At 47.4% G+C, this 20,087-nt stretch overlaps 1 protein-coding gene across 1 annotated transcript in view; it reads right to left on the bottom strand.

Moving 5' to 3' along the window:
• The window catches only part of LOC119378367 (eIF5-mimic protein 1-like), a 50,516-nt gene that overhangs the window by 20,299 nt on the left and 10,130 nt on the right, over positions 1–20,087 (bottom strand). Inside the window, 1 exon segment of the mRNA XM_037647529.2 lies at positions 18,991–19,400. Within this exon segment, the coding sequence (XP_037503457.1) occupies positions 18,991–19,400 (410 nt within the window).

Below are 20,087 nucleotides of genomic sequence, written 5' to 3'. Positions count from 1 at the left end.
ATGCGACTTAGAAGCGTCGGTATAAAATTCTACGCATGAGTAGTTGGACTGGAGTTGTCGGAAATGCATTTTAATATGTGCTTCTGGTGCGTGGTTTAGTGATCTCGCAAATGAGTGTGTCACAATGTATAAGTTGCCACTGCCACGGCGGTAAAAGTTTCGCTGTGGGCATAGGACAAAGTTCTAGCAGTGGAACATCCATTTCCTCACTTAAGGGGGACGTGGCAATGAAATTATCTTCGTTATTTATTTGGATAATTGATGAAATTTGGTACACTGATGTGATTTGCTATGCTGATATCATAAATGAATCAATTTTAAGATATCTATATAGTTTCCGAGTTACAACATTTGATAGACCTTTACAATCATGCGCTAATAATTGGTTAATTAAACATAATTTGGTAACATATTTGTTTACCATATTCAGCAAGGCCTACTGTATGCCGTAATGCTATTCGTTTATTTTTTTTATGTCAAAATGAGCACAGTAAAAATTTCTGAAATGTCTTATACCATTTTTCTTACCGACAACTTTGCACAAACAAATTATAAAATTTTTTCGACATGCATGGCAAAAATGATAGCGTTTAGGGCGCCTCACCAGTGTTTCAGGAGCTAAGTTTAAAAAACAGAATGATTTTAGCTTCAATAGTTATGAAGTAGCACTGGTATGACCGACAGCAACTTCACAAAAAATGGAAGCTGAGAAAACGGAGCTCAAAGTTTTGTTACAAAAGCAGTTTCATATTAGCTATGAGCACCTAAAACCCGCCTGGGATGTAGTCCTTTGCCTTTGAGGACACATTTTCTTTTGATTTCAAGTCAGTTTTGCGCTTCTTTGGAGCAGTGTCGTGCACTTTGGTTGACTTCTTGATGCGCCGTGCATCCTTTTCAGCAGCCCGCCGCAGGGAGCATGATCCTGGAGTGTAGCCAAGTTGTGGGGTAATTTCTTGAAGTGCTTTGCCACAGCCAGCATTAAAACGGCAAACTGCATCTGCCACAGCGCTCTCAACACTTAGAAGAGAGGCAAACTGTGTTTTGGACTGGAGCGACCAAATCACATTGTTGAGCGACTCGATGGCATTCTGAGTTCTGCCTTGCTGGCATCTTTCCAGAAGTTCCCTTGCAGAAAGGCGCTTGTATAGGCAGGAGTGCTGCCCGAACATGTGCAGGAAGCTGCAGCTTGTGTGCAGGTGCTGGTTCCCCCGAGGCTGCCGCAGCATTAAACTTGCACCATGAGCTGACTCCAGTTGGACAATGCTCATGGTGAGGCTCATCATCAGTCGATGTGATGTGGTGAAAAGTAGCCATGATAGCCTTTTCCATGGCAGGCACATCATTTGAGTTTTTTGATGGCCCATCCATAATAGTCCGTGAGTTTTTTAATTAGGCCTTGAGTGAGGCGGCCTCTTCCACTCATGCTGAGCTCTCGGTCCTTGCTTTGTTTTTTTCCACGAGGTTGCGCAAAGCTGTGCCCATTCTTTTCTTAACGTGATTTACACATTCTTGCTTGTGAATGGGTATGAAGCCATACACCTTATCCTCACTGAGGGCGGTAAACGTGCGGCTATCACCATCACAAAGGATGCTTGTATAGCGGAGCTGATGTTTTTGAAGTGACCGCTGAAACATGGTCTTTGCTGCAATAATTTCCATTTGCCCTGCATTCGCCTCTGTGTTTTTTTGGCAATGCGGTTTGTGTTTTCCATACCACTCCAAGTATTCACTGTCTTGAGGCTTTGGTCCAACAGTACAGCCCTGGCAGTAGTTGGAGAGAACACAGTGGTCCAGGACAAGGCCAGAGTATAACTCAATGACACAGCCAACACCGACGTGGCTTGTGTGGCCCCTCGTCATCCATGTGCCATCATAAATGACGTCAATGTTCCCGGGGGCACATCCAAGGTCCTGATATATCTGGCGCACTTTCTCAGCACTTGCAGCCTCTATTGCTGTGGCTGCAGATGCAGCGGCAGGGTGACTACGCTTGCAGTGCAGCCTCCTGTATGACTTGTGGTGTAAACCCCTATGTGAAATGTCCATGTGGGAAAAAATATCGTTCAGTGCAGTTTGATTTTTGCCCACAGACTGCACAGCTCTCACGGCACGAACATTGATTTCAAAGGGGTTGATTTGCTGAGGGCCAGCACCTTGGGGACGACCACTCTTTACTTATTGTACCACAGTGGTCACATATAACTTCCATTTTTGTTGCGAGCCCAAGACTAAGTCCAGTTTCAAAACGAACTGGGGCCCTACCGCACCGGTGGCAGCAAAATTCCGACAGCAGCTTATTCATCATCACCTTGTTTACAACAAAAAATGATGCCTCGGGAACAACATCATTGTCACTTTCCTCATCGTTCAGTAGCTGAAATTTCCTCTTTGTTGCCGGGGTTGCCGATAACGCGTTCAAAGTGTCCGCTCGCGCCTCTTCCCGCCGCGCAATCTCTTCATCAGTGAGAGTTGGAGCCGAAATCCTCTGTTGGATACTCGAAGCGCGGTCACCGCTGCACGTGGGCGCGTCAACACCGCACGCGGACCCGTCCCGGCACGTGAACACATCAACACCACACGCGGACTCGTCGGCACTGCACAGGGACGCGTCTTCAACGCCACACGCGCCGTCAACATGGCCCGCGGCCAGGCCGTGACCAGCGCAAACGGACACACTGTCGCAATCACACACGGCGGAGCTTTCCCGATCTCCGCGGGCACCGGCTCTTCCGGCTGGGGTCAGCGGAGTTCGCTCCTGTGTCGCGTTTTCTCCCCTTATTCCATGGCTTTCGCCGTTTTCCGTACGCGTGGACCGTTCGGTACTTTGCTCCTCTAGGGCTCATCGCAAAACACACGCGCGTCGGGCTGCGGCGATCAACGCAAGAATGAACAAAGCGCGCAGCTCGCTGCTACGCAAATGCGCGCGAAAGCCATTCAAATCATGAACAACCAATAGGAGCGCACCATGTGCCCCCACGTGATTATTGCAACCAATCGCGATGCCACTTTTGCCTTTTTTCGCTCGCTTCTCCTGGTTTTATTTTTCGTTGGAGAAATACGGCACTGCGGCTATCTTCAGCTCCCATCACTCCTCTCTACGATGATACCAAGATGGCGGCGCTCCGCCGAGCGGGAGCCGCGTAATTCGCGGCGCGGCGGCACCATCCGAAGCCCGATTTTCTCGCGGTTTTCGATGACTACATGCTGATAAAGTGCTGTTTTCTCGATTACTACAGCGTATATCATGATAATATTTCACTACGAGGTGAAGAAAGGTCTGAGGATCGCAAAAAAAAATAAATAAAAAATCGAAAATTTTGACCAAATTCATCATTCCCATTGCCGCGTCCCCCTTAAGTTTCTCACACGCAAAGAGAACGGCTTTCTTGCTGCGGGTCGATTGTGGAAGAGGGCGGCAGCGGTCATATCGTTTATAGTTGAATAAGAAGGATGTTGATGTTTGCGCGTACCTTTATAAAATATGTGAAGCTACAATAGGATCGCTGTAGGTGAAGTGGCCAGTGATTCGACTCCACATAGAGGCTTTGGATCGGACTTGTCCTGAAAGCACCGGTTGCAAGTCGGATACCCAGATGGTGGACGGGGTCTAGGATTTTTAATGCACTTGGCGTTGCGGAATGATAAATTATAGAGGCATAATCAAGGCGCGACCAGACAAGACTTTGTACAACTTCAAGAGGCACTTTCGATCACTACCCCAAGTTGTACGTGATAGAAGCTTTAGGACATTCATCGCTTTCAGACATTTCATTTTTACATATTTAATATGGGGTATAAACGTGAGCTTAGAATCTAAAGTGGTTCCTAGGAATTTATGCTCGCTGCTCACAGAGAGTTGGTCTCCCTTGATCGCAATACTTGGTAGTGGCATTACCCCTCGTTTGTTGGAGAAAAGTACGCAAGTACTCTTCTGGGGTTATTTTAAAGCCATTCTCATCCGCCCATTTAGAGAATTTATTCATTCCAAGCTGCACTTGCCGTTCGCAGATAGATATATTGCATGATTTGAAACTCATCTGCACATCATCAACATACACGGAAAAAACATCGCGTTTGGAATTACTGACTGCAGAGAGTTCATTTTTACAAGAAAGAGTGTGCAACTAAGCACGCCCCCTTGCGGAACACCAGTCTCTTGGGTGAATGATCTAGAGAGAGCATTTCCCACTTTTACGCGAAAGGTTCATTTAGACAGATAACTTTCAATTGCGTTTAACATGTTCCCATGGATGCCCATGGCGGCAAGATCGCGTAGAATCCCGAATCGCCATGCGGTATCGTACGCTTTCTCTAAGTCTAGGAATACCGAAAGTACAAACTGCCTATGAATAAATGCATCTCCGATGTATGTCTCTATGCGAACAAGGTGGTCTATTGTCGACCTCCCCTCTCTGAAACCACACTGAAGGGGGTCTAGTATACTGTTACTTTCTAGAAAGTGAATTAAGCGCCGGTTTAACATTTTCTCATATAGTTTGCATAGACAGCTTGTTAACGCTATTGGCCTGTAGCTGGCGGCTAAGGACAGGTCTTTGCCTTGTTTAAGTACCGGGATGACTATCGCTTCTTTCCATAACAATGGAATATACCCAGCTGCCCAGATGGTATTGTAGAGAGTTAGGAGTGTTTTTAGTGCTTCGGGGTGAAGATACTTGATCATTTCGTACATTATGCGATCGCCACCTGGCGCCGAGTTGTTGCAGCACGCAAGAGATGCCTTAAGTTCAGCTAATGTAAATGGGCAGTTGTAAGCCTCACTGGATGGACGTTTACATCTAAGGGGCTGCCGCCTCTTCGCGTTCTTTGAATCTTAAGAACGTTTCTGTATGTGTGATGCACTTGAGACATATTCAAAGTGTTCGCCTAGGCGGTCCGCCTGCTCCTCCAGGCTCTCACCTCGGCTACTTACCAAGGGTAGGGGGTGTGACTCCCGACCCATTAACTTGTTTACTCTATTCCAAACCTTCGTTTCGTCGGTGTAAGAATTTATACCGGATATGCACCTATTCCAACTTTCTTTCTTTGCAAGACACGTTCTTCTGGCTTGTGACTTAACCTGTTCGAAATTGACGAGGTTTTCAGCCGTTGGGTAATTTCGGAGTAATCTCCAAGCTTTATTTGACTATTGCGCGCTTTCCGACAATCGTCGTTCCACCATGGGATGCAACGCTTATTAGTCATTCCGTTAGTTTGCTTAATACATTTCACTGCAGCGTCAATAATAAAACCTGTTAGGTATGCCACAGCATCGTCTATATTAAAATCAGCAATGTCATCTCCGTCTAAAAATGTGTTTTCTCGGAACAGTTCCCAGTTGGCTGACTTGGTGTTCCAACGAGGAAAGTCAGGCGAGCATGTATCTTCTTTTGTTAAAATCGGGAAATGGTCACTCACAAAGGGGTTCTTGAGAACGGACCACTCCAGATATGGAATTAGTGTACTCGAGACAATACTTAGGTCTATAGAAGAGTATGTGTTGTGTGTAGTGCTATAATACGTTGGTTCTTTTTTGTTAAGTAAACATGCGCCTGACGAAAACAGAAAGTGTTCTATTAGGCGTCCTCGCGCATCCAAACGGGAGTCGCCCCATAGGGGATTATGTGCGTTTAGATCACCAACGACTATATATGGCGGAGGAAGTTCATCAATGAAGCTTTGAAATTGTGTCTTCGAAAGTTGATAGCACGGAGGAATGTAAATAGAAGTAATTGTTAATAGTTTACCGAACAGCACTGCTCGGACAGCAACTGCCTCAAGAGAAGTTCGGAGATTTAATTGCTTACAGGCAACACTTTATCAACTATTATAGCGACACCACCCGACGAGGCGGCAGCGTCGTCACGGTCTTTGCGGAAGATGGCATTGCTTTAGAAAGTCTGTTTGTGTGGACTTGAGATGTGTTTCCTGAACACACAGCACCTTTGGAGTAGAAGTTCTCTAATATCATCAAGATTATGGAGAAGTCCTCTCACATTCCACTGTAAGATCTGTGTCCATTTTAGATGTGTTTTGTGCTGTGTGCTCAAGGATGGAAAATTAGCTCACGGTCCCTTTCCAGGGGCCGTGACACGAGATTTTTCTTTTTTGGATCGGTCGACGGAGTCGCGCCGATCCTTAGGCGCTGGCTGCGCCCTTACGCTCGGTGTTGTGTCCATTGCGTCTTGCGAGGCGCTGGACACGCGCTCTTGCGAGCGCTGCGTTTGTTTTGAGGGCCTCGCCTCAAAAGAAGAGACCTTCGCGCCCACCAGCCCGGAGGTTGGTGGGTCCTTCTTGGATGGCGGAGCAGCGCTGGCTGCAACCGCCGAGGGGGCGGGTGGCGTCACCACTGGCTCACTACGCGTGTGCCGGACAACCGCTGGAGGCCGTCGTGGCAATGCCCCCTGACGCGCCACTTCGGCAAAGCTGGTTTCTGGTAGGTAGGACACCTGCCTTCGTGCCTCCTTAAGGGGAGACGTGGGTCTTGAAAAGTGTTTAATAGTTGGGGGAACAGAATGAAATTTAATACACTTATTCAGTTTTTCTGCAGATTCCAAATCTGTGAGCAGATTTTTAATAGCTGCATTAGAACAAAAGATATGCTATTTGTACAATGTTTTCTAGCACATTTCTTACGGGGATTTTTGGCAACTTCTTTTCGTCAAACACAAAAGCAAAGTATGTGGCAAGATTGCCAGAAAGCTGATCTAGCCGATGATGCTATTTATTTTCTTATAATGTTGTTTACCAAATGATAATTTTGGATAATCATAAAGTGTTTGAAGCAAAAAATTTTCACTCATATTTGCATGCATTTATTTTGCATTCAAAGTTTGATGAAAACAATAAAATTAGCATCATCGGCTAGACGAGCTCTCTGGCAATCTTGCCACATACTTTGTTTTGGTGTTTGACATAGCAAAGTTGCCAAAAAGTACCGTAAGAAATATGCTCTCAGAAATTGCATATCTTTTGTTCTAATGCAGATAATAAAAATCTACTTGAAGATTTGGAATCTGCAGAAAAAACTGAATAAGAGTACTAAATTTAATTCAGTTAACCTAACTTATAAAAAAACTTTTTTCAAGACCCACGTCTCCCCTTAAATGAAATGTTTTGTTTTACTTTAATTGTGACAATTTCCTTTTTTTTTTCCAGCATGGGCATGACCGTGAGTATGCGGCATGCTCCCCATTACAGTTCGCACAGAGAAGAGAGTTTTCACAGGCATCAGATGTGTGTTCTTCAGCACTGCATTTCGCGCAAGTTAGGCGGCCTCGGCAGTTCTGTGAACTGTGGCCGAACCGCTGGCATTTGAAACATCGGAGAGGGTTTGGTATATATGGCCTCACTCGAAGCTTGATGTACCCAGCCTCGATGGGCGGGCAGTACACTTGAATTGAAAGTAAGTATCAGGTGCTTAGTCTGGACTTCTTTGCCATCACGCCTTATCCTAATTCGTTTCACGTTGATGACATTCTGTTCGCTGAAACCCTCCAGGAGTTCAGCCTCCGTCAGCCCTAACAAGTCATCATCTGAAACAACGCCAGGGTGGTATTCATGGTTCGGTGTGGGGTACTATTAAGTTGGTATCTCCAAATTTCACTAGATTAGGCAGTCTCATATTGCTTCTGGTCACGGAGCTCCAAGAGGAGGTCACCACTTGCCATTCTCGATACTTTATATCCTGGGCCAAAGATTCGGTCAAAGACTTCGAAACTAGAAAAGGTGAAAGTGTTCGCACTGGTTTGCCGGGTGTGTCAGCGTGGATAACGTGGAATCGGGGGAAAGATACTCTCTGGTGACCAAAAAACTGGAAGACTTCGTCGGTGCGCCCTCTTTTGTGAGGGCGATCAGGGAGTGGGGGGAAGGAACTAGCCATATGTAAATGTTATATTCGGCAGCAGCGCCAGCCACCCACCATGGAGTCCTACAAGGGGACGCTGCAGTGTCTGTAAGCACAGGCCCTGCAGGCGCCAGCTGTATGCCACCACTATAACCGAATATGGTGTATCCAAGGTAGGATAACCACACAGGGTTAACCCTTGCCGCAAGGAAACACGGAAGTCAATGGAAGAGAGTAGAGGACAGGAAAGATTTAAAGTAAGAGAAAAGACGAAGATGTGAGGGGAGAGGCAGGAAAAGGCGACTGCCGATTTCCCCTGGGTGGGTCAGCCCAGGGGTGCCGTCTACGTGAAGCCGGGGCCAAAGGGGTGTGTTGCGTCTGCCGGGGGGCCTTAAAGGTCCAATCACCCGGCGTCGGCTCAACCCCCAGGATCCCCTTTTCCCCGGACATGGCAAAGCCACGCACAGCTAGGCGTGGGAGGGGGTCGAAACCCCCCCGTTAGCTCGGGTCCGTGGTGTCGCTACACACCAAACGCCTGCTTGCGCAGACGCCCCTGCGGGGAGTGACTGAGTGACACTTTTCATTTCAGTTAAGTCAAACGGGCAGCATTCATGGAGAGTTTTGAGGCCCACTCTACAGAACATTGGTACTCCAAGGCAAACTGTTCACATATGTAGGGTAATCGGCAGTTCTAATAACGACTTCAATATTCAACCTGTAATGTGCAACTAAAAACGCCTTATCTACGGCCTGATTGGAGTAAGTGTCGGGCGTACAAACGCGGCTGTCAAAGCGCTTCTCCGTGAACAGCTGGACCGGTGTAGTGGCACCAGAGCGGGCGCAAGGAGAACTAGGCCCCGGAGGCCGTTTCGGCGACACGCAGCAGGCCGTAAGTTTTACAGCGAAAGCTGTTATGAGATCATTTCACCGGCTGTTTTTGGCGCCGTAGTTGTCCGCCGCCGCCGCCGGTGTCCGTAACCAGTATCGCTTGAAATAAGAAAAAAATTCCAGGATGGAACGAGGTTCAAACCTGGGCCCTCTGCGTGAGAGCCCAGTATTCAACCTCTGAGCCATGCCGGTGCTTGAGACTGCTTTGCAAAAAGGTCCTATACAGGCTTCATGTCGGGAGGGAACCACATTAGCATATGCAATATAGCGTGGTAGAAGAGTAAAATAAGCACCAAGCGTCGCACAACGCGAATTCTGTAACCAGGCGTCACACAATGCGAATTGCGCAACGTGTAGGTTGTTGAATGCTTCCAACCCATTACAAAGGGCTCTGCCATAATTCTTCATTGTCATCAGGCACAGCATCAACAAAGTGCGCAAAATGCCTCACATGGGTTTAGCAGGTACCAACGCTCTCCGTAGAATGACGAAAAATGGCACAGTGCCTGCTGCCCTACTTCTCAAAAATTATGATTTATAGCGTAGTGGGTTCCTCGCAAGTGCACTTGTATTGGTTGCCAAGGAAGCCCATAAGCGCATGATCCACTTCCTCTCTCTCCCACGTCAACGTATGTTATACAGCATGACGGGAGAGGGAAATAGCGATCGGGCGTCACCCAATGCAAAAAACATAACTGGTAGGCCGTTTAAAGATTCCAACCCATTACAAAGTGCTGAGCCATAATTCTTCATCGTTCAGTCATCGCGTCAACAAAGTGCAATAATGCCTTACAGACGTGTAGCTGGTGCATCGCTTCTCCGCAGAATGACGAATAATGGCTTAGTAGGTGCTTCCCAACTTCACAAAAATTGTGATTAATGGCGTAGTGGGTACGTTTCTAATGTACTTATATTGTAGCCCCAGGAGAGCTTAACGGGCTCTAGAAACGCCGCTCTTCCAGCTTTCGCTGTGACTGTGCTGCGGTTTCAGCGCAGGCCTGGCGTTTTTTTTTTTTTTTATGTAGCGGCCGTGCCAGTACATAGATGCCACTCGTTCCACACACTTTTGTTCAGACCCAAGGCTACAACAGCCGGGGAACAAACAATGCGGCCCAAAGAATGGAGGTTGTCACTTCTCCAGTCTGCCACGGTTCGGTACAACACCTACGGAAACACACATGCCGCCGCCGCTGCAACACGTCGCGACATGTAACCATAGCAACGCCGCCATTTTGCCCAGTGAATATGGCCGATAATTTCCCCCACACTTTTCTCCTGGAACGCGTTCGTTTTCGGGTTGCTCCGCCCGGCGCAATTCCAGTCGGCGTTCGTTTTTCTCTGGCTGGGCAATTCTGCCTACCAGCGGGTCGTCAGAAGCTGCCAGAAAAAATTGTTCTGGAAGATATCTGGGAGGTTTCTGGTTATCAGACGCCAAAACGAGAAGATGCGTGCTCGCCGCCATCTTTGTGAGGACTCGACAGATCGCAGTGCGGACACTCGGGGACTTCACCTTCGGTTGCCATTTGCCAGGCATTATATTGTAAAGCCGTTCCGTCGTGCGAGATGGTGTGATTACGAGTGGCGGCGAACATACCAGCGCATGTCTCAATTAAGACAGAACGCAAACTGATCAGCGCGAGTGTGCGACATAGTATGCGATATCCGCGAACAGCTCTCGCTTTCGGGGACACTTATCGCTTTCGGGGACGCTTATCACTTTCGCGAGATTTCGCATATGTTTGTACTGCGATTGTTACGTGCACTGCGAAGAGTTGAGCTTGTTAAGCCTTTAGCAGGGCGGCAGTTTTCTTCACAGACAGGGCGAGTAACGCGTGATCTTGCGAACATACATGATCGTATGTCAAGTGCGTATTCTCGAGACTATCACTTCCGCTCTTCGGCAAACCTAGCCCCATATTTGCAAGCGGCAATGCAGAAAGAACCGACGCTCATGCGGTGCAAAGTTTCATCTGCTGACACGGCGGTGGGTTTCTTTACGTTTACGCTGGTTGTCCCAGAGTTCGATTTTGCAATATTCGGGTTGTCCCGAGATTTCAACACACGTGACCACGACGTTATTTCCGGACAGGACCGGAACTAGCTGGCTGACCTCTGGCTGCCAGCGAGATGCCAGGAGTTCGAAAATCGAAGAGTCCCTCCATATTTTTTTTTTTTTAGAAATAAATGCTTTTTTTGCCCTTGCACCTCAATATAGGCTTCTCAGCCTCAATTTTACTCAATTCGGATCGTACATTTATATTCCGTGTTTTTTTTTCGGAAAGTATCAACGAGGTTCTACTGTATTAGGAGCTGAGTCCGAGCGAGTCCGGTTGAGGAAAATTTTGACGAGTCTGAGTTCGAGTGAGGCCTATGGGCAAAATATTACATAGTGATTCCAAGTGAGCTCTACATTTTTGCCGACTGTGGTATCAACTAATTTTCTTTGCAACTTTGTGCTACAGTCTCGTGGTTGGCAGCAGCCATAGAGTGGCTGCACGCATGTGCTTTCTTTTTCACCTGTTTGCTCCCCTGGGACACTGCTCGAATCATTTTAAACATCACAACAATTTGATACATTGCAAGAGTTGGTCTAAGAAAATCTGCTGCGAGCCATCAAGACGAAACAGTGCACCTCGACAAGCTATGAGCTGCAGACTGTGCTGACAATGCAGCCCCGACAGACAGCCCAGGCACACAAGTGAGACACAGCATCACCACCAAATGCAGCATCCTACCTTTGAACACCCAGAAGTTCTTGTGCAAGTGTAACCCACGACTTTTGACTCCAATCACTTCCCTCTCACACTGCACTGCAAGCGCTCATGTCATATTCTGACAGGTTTTCTCTGGGGAGGTATTATTCAATTGTATCATAATGAGAATTGTCCCGTTAATGGAGGCCATAGTAATTAAACCTAATTCAGGGCTAGCACGATCACCGAATCATAGCTGATGCACGACCTCAAAGATTCGCACACCCAAAGCAGATCTCAGGAGGCTGCGTTCGTCGCGTTAAACATATTTTGTCCCTCCGATTTGAGTCGAGAGTTGTAGAACCACGTAGTTCCGAAAAGTAACATCGTGTATTTGTAGATTATAACAACCCGTAAGAAATTGCGTACAGTGGAACCCAGATTAAAGACTGAGGGGACCATGCACAACCGTCGTATAATCGAAGAACAAAGAATATAGGCAGCACATTCATCCTTGCCCATAAACTATTACAGACTGCTTGAATGAGCCCACAGCACGATTCTGCATTCCTGCAAGGAAGGTAGATTGAATTATTTTTGAAAATGGAATTTAGCATTTAACTGAAGGAGGTGTGAGCGAATCTTTATTCTTAACTTCAAAAAAAAAAATTGGATCCAACGCGCATCTTTTTTTGGATAAATTAGTCCGAAAATTCCCTGCGCAAAAACAACCGAAACCACGTTGGCAGCAGCCTCCCTTCTGACGTCAGATACAGTGTCATCGCCATCATACAGTCGCCGACCGATCGGACACCGATAATTCGACATGCTCGGTAATTGACAGTCGCACGGCACCGCCGTTGATCCCATAGAAGTAATGTGTAAAGACGACCGATATTTCGGACAGTGCGAGATCTACATTCGATAATCCGGACCCTGTCCGAGACTGTCGCGCACAACCAATCACCAGCCATTATCTCCTCCGGCACCCGTACCATACAAAGTATGGCCGCAGAGATTAAAACGAAAATAATTGGGATCTATGAGGCTCTATTTGGATCGCTACTTTATACCTCAGATTTGTGATTTGAAATGCTGATCTTGGAGGCACTGGTCACTGTGGAAATCCTATCGACATCGCGAACATCCTACATTCTGGTTCCTGTATCCCCGCGCTGCGCTGCTATCGCCGCCATTCTGTCGAATGCGTCTGCGGTAAAGCGTTCTGCGCGTGCGTTCATTTTATCTTGAGACTTGTTTATTACGCTCTGCTGTCTCAAAAGATCTGAGTTAAGGGGGACGCGGCTTTCGTAGCGCAAAATGGCAAAAAATCGATTTTTTGAAAATCACATTTTCAGTTTCTGTAGCCCTTTTTCTATCTAATTCCAAAATATCTTCACGAAAACCACTAGAAGTGCTTTAAAAAATTAGTTGCGTGGGCTAAGGTGTCGAAAATTATTGTGGAGATCGCAAAAAAACAGTGCTTTTCAAAAATTCTTGCTCAGCAACGGTACAACCGGGCGCCGCCATTTTTGAGCCCGTCGTAAAGGGCATTTCTTCCTTTTCAAATTCCCCGCCTCAGCTGGCTCCTTTTAAAACAAGCGCACAAAAGCCAATCTCTGAAGGTCGTTTCGAGGCCTCCGATTGGCCGCGTCCGCCATGTTGCTCCAGCACGTCTCGCCATTGGTCCGATGCTCGCGTTCGAGAGGACAGTCGTTCTGCTGCTTACGCGTCGCGATGTTATCGATGTTACGACTGTCGAAAATCGCGCTACTTAGTAACGCGTTCGCTCTCGTTCGTGTACACGGGTCGACGATAATTTAGAATATGATTACCCTGTAGTTTGACAGCTGCAAGCGGAAGCGCCGTCATCAGTGTACGATACGGTAGCGTGCCGCGCTCGTCGCGAACATCGCAGATGCGGTCGGGTAGTTAGCTTGTCAGTACTTCGTCCTTGCTTCGTCCTCCGTGACGAAGAACTTCGCGGGGCTACTTTTGTACTCGCGATCGAACATGACGTGCTTTGTAACACCGGGCACCGCGGCCACGCACACCGCGACCGACCTTACTGCTCGGAGTCGTGGCTAGGCCTAACTGCGCTTACGGCGCTGGTTTACGAGACGAATCCGAACTTTGCGGGCACGGACATCGCGCTAGCGGACAAGCCCACTGTGCTTGTCGCAAGCAACAAATCGCATCGTCCGCTCGCTACTCGAAAGTGCGGATGGGCACTTTACGCATCGGCAGCGGACTCCCGGTCAAGCTCGTCGCGCATGACCGCTCCGAGCAGCGGCTAGCAATTTCGCGCGTCGGCGCCGCAAAATGAGACCAAGTACGTTACGCGCGCCGATTTTTCGTCGCCGCGGCTGAAACTGCGTATTGTCGCCGAATGCCGCCAGCCGCATATAGTGCGCGACTTCCCGGACCCCGCGGCCGAGTACATCGGCATGAAAGAAGGCGCTGGTGATGCAATTTAGGCACGCTTGGATTCGTGCTTGGTATCGCCGCTAGCTCTGATGAATCTTCTAAAATAACGAAAGCCTCGCAAATTACTGTTCCGCGACCGAGTGGATGATGAAACGCATCACAGGCGAGGTTTGCAAATGAGCGTGGCGTGTGTGAAGCAGGGAGTTGATTTATATCTGACCAACTCGCGTTATGATCATAAACTGCTCATATATTTCGTCCCAGAAATGTTTGCAATAGTGTGCCAATTTTCATGAAAACCTACGAAGGAATAAGAAAGTTGGTACTGAATGCCACGACCCCCCTTAATTTTATTCAGAAGCTCACTGGAAAGAATGACCTCCGACACATCCATGTTGTGATAGAGACAGCATACTCCTGACTCTTTCTGAAGAACGAACATACGGATTTATTCCATTGGCTATATAAGGACTGTATAAATCATGTCAAAAAGAGGATGGGTACAGCTCTGCCAACACCTGTATCACAGAAGCAAAAAGATCAACCACTTGGAGGTGAACCACTTGGAGATCAGCCAGCCTGACTCAAGACCTGATTAATTTAAAAGACTGACTGGTTATGGTATGGCTATCCGTGACAACGTTGACATTGATGACATGCAAAAGGCCATATGGCAACGTTCTATCATGTCACCTCGAGAGATGAAGACCCCCATGAATTCTGCCCACTTGGGTCCCTGAGCTGGTGCAAGTACCGTGCTGCAGAAGCTGAAGGCAGGGCTCCACCACCACACACGTATAAATTGGCAGCACTGCATTGCTGCCAGTCTACTAAAACCTGACCACCCTCAGTTGCTCGCTGTTCCCAAAACAAAAAAAAAAAAAAAAAAGTCAAAATGCGGCCGAGAGCCTTCATTCGGTAGTTTGGTCAATTCTACCAGAAGAGCTAAACGCTTCACTGATTGCCGCCGAACAGCTGTCAATGAGGCAGTCTGCAAGTATAATACTGGCACTCTCCATGCTTGTAGAGAGTTTTGTGCATCACTTGGCCCGAAGCCTGGAAAGCACTCCACTCAAAGAGCTGCAGAGAAGGATGCCATACGGGAAAAAGGGCATCAAAAGTGCACCAAAGCAAGCACCAAATGCTCAAGAGACCTCACATCACTAAGGACACCAAAAACTATGATCCTGGTGCATTCCAGATCACTGGACGCAAGGTTAAACTTCGAGAGCCGTTTTCTCAAAAGTGCCTTTTTGCCTGCCTGCCAAGTTTGCGCAGCCATTTTCTTCGTAACCGTTTGGCCTATTTTGGCTCCGTTTCTTTTGTCATGTTTCTTAGACACATGCATTCGTGACATTCTCTCTTTCTCACTTTGACGCTTTGTAATTTTACGAAGTGACTACTCGTTCACCCGAAGAGTGTGCCCGATTTGAAGGTATCAAAAAGAATCGCAATGCAAGAATATTGTGTTGCAAAAAAAATAAGCAAGAATGTCATGACACTCAGCGTGCATTTAGCTATGCAACAAATATTCACCTAGCCTCTAGTCCTTTTTTTAAACTCTCCAGGCACTGCGCAAAGTGCAAATGAATGCGAAGTAAAAATTTAATTGAATAAAAGTTCTGAAGATATCACTCTGAAACTTTTTGGAAGCAGCAGGGAGACATGCTGAATTTTACCAATTTTCATCACATCTGTTAAGTTATAAGAAAGTTGGTTTTCCAAAGCCACGTCCCCCCTTAAATGGCGCCAACGGTGCCCTCACAGCCAGCGCCGAAGGCCGCGCGGACGACAACGAAACGCAGCAGATACAGTCAACTGCCGATTTTCCGGACATGCTCGAAAATTCGGACACTTTCGCGGCACCGTCACCAGCCCCACAGACGTCAATGGTCAAGAACGTCGGAAATTTCGGATGCTAAAACTCTTCGGCGTCCGATTTTTCGGACTTTCTGCCCAAATTGCAGGTCCGAAAGGCAATAATTGAAGCCCCCACCTCTGCCGCGTCTATCATCTCGTTGGTTCGAACCAGCGCTTTCGCGAGTCGACCTGTTTGCGACAGTAGCAGTCCGAAAGTCAGCTTTGTCGCGATGCCAACGTGTTATGGGGTGAAGCGGACCGGAAATTCTAAGGGGCTGCTATCACGGCGCCGTGCGGCGATGTCTTACGGATAAGCAGTGGAAATGCACGGAGGCGTGATGGCAGCAGGTGGCAACGCACCAGTACGGCTCAATCGCTGACAAGCCTTACGATAAGAATCTTCAGTCAACTGCTCGATAGTGCATGTGGCCTGGTGCAGTTGCATGCGTAGTGCACGCATTTAATGGGCAGAACCCAAACGTGCCGTGCCGCCATTCATGCTGCCTCTTTGTGCGACCGCTAAGTGCGCCGCACAGATGCGTTGCCTTCACGAACGAAATCAGCTTGCCATCGTACAGCGATCACATCACACTGGCGGAGATACAGGCGGACTTGGTTGCACGTAAGCGGAAGTGCGGGAAGCAACGCATCGACAACTTTTTTCGGCCAACGGGACCCTGAAGTGTCAATAAAAGTATTTTTTTTCTGACGCATTCGTTTTTCGGACATTCAATAATTCGGACTTATTTACGTTCCCCGTGGAATCCGAATTATCGGTCGTCGACTGTATAATGGCCACGAAGCACATTTTGTTGCAAGTTTGAGTAGGATGATTTCATGTGCGACTGAGCTATGCGCGTCTTATTTGTTCCCTTGTGAAGTGCAATTGGTGATCTGCCGCTGTTATTATGAACGCTCACGTCAGGGAAAGTTATTTTGCGCACTGAAGATAGCTGCGTAAAGTTCTTTTTGTGTGCTCGAGGACAGCGAGTACAGCTGACAAAGTGAGATGAATAGCTGCATGTCAAAAGTTTCCACGGGCCAAAACGTGAAAATCTCCGGATCTCAAGATGAGCTTGTTGACTATCTGAGCTACTCCGTGTAGATTGAACTCGTCTAGGTAACGCCTTGGGATACACACGCGATCGAGGCGTATTCAGAAGAGTTAGATCTAAAGCCAGGAAAACTGGGACAAAAGCCTATGAACTGCCAGGAGAGTAATTTTCTATTCTAAGAATGTGTACTGTACCTGACTCACTATTTTTTAGATGCGAAAGCATCTTATGCTCGGGCAGTGTCCTTCTGCAGCGTCCGCACCCATACTGCGCATGTGCCAACTCTCCCCCCTCTCCTCGCATGAGCACGAGAAGGTGGCGTGAGCCTCTCTCTCCGCCACACCTGTCCGCTCGTATATAATCGGTGTACGCTCACTCCCGCTGCACTCCTCCTTTGCAACGATGCTATGGACGCTCGCGAAGCTGAACGTAAACGGCAACGCCGGCAAGCGAATCTCAAAGCTGAGAGGCTGCGAAAGCACGCGTTCGCTGTGCTTCCGTCATTCTCTCTCTGTGCAACGGGTTGCGAAACGCCATGAACAACGTCACGTTGGCACTAGTTGCAGCGGCAGCGCCACCGCCACACAGCAGAGGAAGGCTCGGGAAGCCGAATGTAAACGTCAGCGTCGGCAAACGGTAATTCAAACGCCTCGACAACCACCGTCTCATAAGTCACGTAAGAGAAACTGAAACTCGATGCGCACCCCCCACGATGCTTTCGCATCCCAACATGGTTGCCCGTAGGGGGAGATGATGTGTAATTTTTTTTTTCGAACTGTCAACCTAGGAGCACGTAAGCTTATTTTGCACCCTCGAATATTTGGTTGGCGTTAGATACGAGTAAGCAAGGCAATTTTTTTTCTCGGACAGTGTTGGAGAGTTTGTCGTACATGTGGGGTTGGCGTAAAATTGCGTCGATAACCGAGGTTTTCATACATTATTTCTATGGGGTTTTGCCGGGACCAACCCATTCATCATAAAATGCGGGTCGTTGCTAAACCGAGGAACGTATAATTGAGGTTTCACTGTAATTAGAATAGAGACACTTGTAGTTACTTCCTTTCTAATAGAGATATATGAGATCTGTTGGCAGATTTGAAATCTGCATTCAATTATGTACATGCATGCCAATTTTCATTGAAGGGACCCTGTAACACTTTTTCAGCATGGTCAAAAAACGCTGCCTATCAGTATCGAGGCAGCACGTGGCCTGGAATTTAAAATTAATTTTCAAAGTCAGCTAGAAATTGCTCCCTCTTCTCTCGAGAAAGGGTGCCACAAACCCAAATGACTGCGCCATAAATCCAAAGTGCACAGTAATTGGCAGATTTTAGCCTCGTGAGCTGCATAGTTACCGTGGCTGCCGTGGGATGCCACCACGTGCCCACGCACGCACTCACAATTCCATTGAAGGTAAGCTGCGCGTTCTAAGAAAAAAAGAAAAAAGGAAGTGCTCAGGGTCCCGACGCGTGCTGACGAAGGGATGCATCTTCCTGCCCCCTTGTCACCCTCTCTGCGTAGCTTTCAGCGCGTTCGTTAAGAAAGGAGAGAGAAAGCGCTTGAAGTGGTGACAAGTCCCTGTAACTCCACTTGTCAAAAATTTTTGCGACAGTTGATTCGAGAGGCAATAAGCTTTTCAGAGTGTAGCTTTTAGGCGGCCGTTCCTGCGTTGAGCAGTGTCGCCATCGGTAGCGTAACTGATAGACATGAAAAATAAACAGAAAAAATATACCCAGGATCGAATGGGACTTGAACCCTGCGGTCATGTTGGCAAGGAATCGCGTTAATCTACGTAATATAGCAAGGCGGAAGAGTAAAATAACCAGTCATCACACGATGCCAAAGTGTGCAAGAGTGTTTGGTTTAATGCTTCGCACCCACTGCAAAGTGCTTAGCCATAATTCTTCATCATCAGCCACATGCAGTATAAACAAAGTGCACATAATGCCTTACAGATGTGTAGCGGGTACCTCGCTTATACGTAGAACGAATAATGGCGTAGTGGGTGCTGTCCTACTTCACAAAATTATGATTTATGCGTAGTCAATACCTTGCGGAAAGCCAAAGCTTCAAGACAGCTGGCCTTGCCCAACCGAAGCTGCACTCAGAACTCGCACTAGGCAGTGTCGTTATCATCGGTGAATTTTTTAATGGAGCCATTCAACAATTACTTGAAAAGTGTTGCAAGGCCCCTTTAAATGGCCATGATGGCCAACACGCACACCATGAGACGCGAGTCGAATCCCGCCTTGCGCAGCACTGTGCACAGGGGACGGGTCCCGCGCCACCGGTCTGGAGCACGTCCTCAGGCCTGCAGGGCCAGGCCTCCTTCCAATGGGTCCTGCAGGGCACTCTGCAGCACCGAGGCGGGAACTTGGCCCCCCGCTATCAGCACCGCCAACACCCGCGCCAGCTTCTGGCGGTTCTCGGCGCTGAACCCTTTCAGGAACATCAGCACCTTCTTGAACTCCTCCTCCAGCGTCTTCTCCAGGTATTTGTAACGCCGGATCAGCTTGGTGATCAGCTGGGCATAGTTCTTCAGCACCTCCATGTTGTTGGGGGCCGAAAAGACGCACGTGTCCGTCTGCGAGGGCTTGGCCGAGTCCACATCCACGATCAGGGTACCCCCGGGTGCTGCACATAACATTCATTATACAGTGACTCTTAGTAAACCAAAATCTCTTAAACGAAACTGATGCTTAAACAGAACTGCCTGTGATATGATCGGTTTCGTACCTGAACACTGCAACCCAGTTCATCTCTCAATAAATTGAACTCCTGTTAAGGGGAGATGCTACTCGAAGACACTTTTTCTTTATACCCTAGAGCAATGAAACTTGAGCTGCTTATAGAACTTTTTATGCTGGTTTCAAATATATAATTAGTTTTCTTGCAAGTTGCATACTTTTAGTTCTGCGACATGACAAAGTGAAAAACTGAAGCATCTTGCCCCCCCTCTTTTCAGACCTAAACTTCAATAATTTTTTACAATTGATAGTTTATAATGTTTCAAATAAAGTGCGGAATGCAAATAACTAATTAGGAAGTCCATACAAAATATGTACTAGACGTGAAAAATTTTAACGTTGGAAGTTCATATTTCTGCTACCCTAGTGAAAGTTTACATAACTTTTTTTTTTTTATAATAAGATATCGAAACTTAAACAAGATAATTGCATTTCTCGTACTTTGGAAAAACTTTGAGAAAAATTTCATGCAGATCTGAGCACCAGAAGTACCCGAAAAAGGAGGGGCACATTGACAAAAATGGCAAAATTTGTGTTTTGAGAAAAACGAGTTTTAAAGTCAAAATTGCATGTT

Source organism: Rhipicephalus sanguineus, unplaced genomic scaffold (assembly GCF_013339695.2).
Source record: "Rhipicephalus sanguineus isolate Rsan-2018 unplaced genomic scaffold, BIME_Rsan_1.4 Seq804, whole genome shotgun sequence".
Taxonomy (NCBI): domain Eukaryota; kingdom Metazoa; phylum Arthropoda; class Arachnida; order Ixodida; family Ixodidae; genus Rhipicephalus; species Rhipicephalus sanguineus.
The sequence above is the reverse complement of the archived record's forward strand: the minus strand, read 5'-3'. Positions and strand labels throughout refer to the sequence as shown.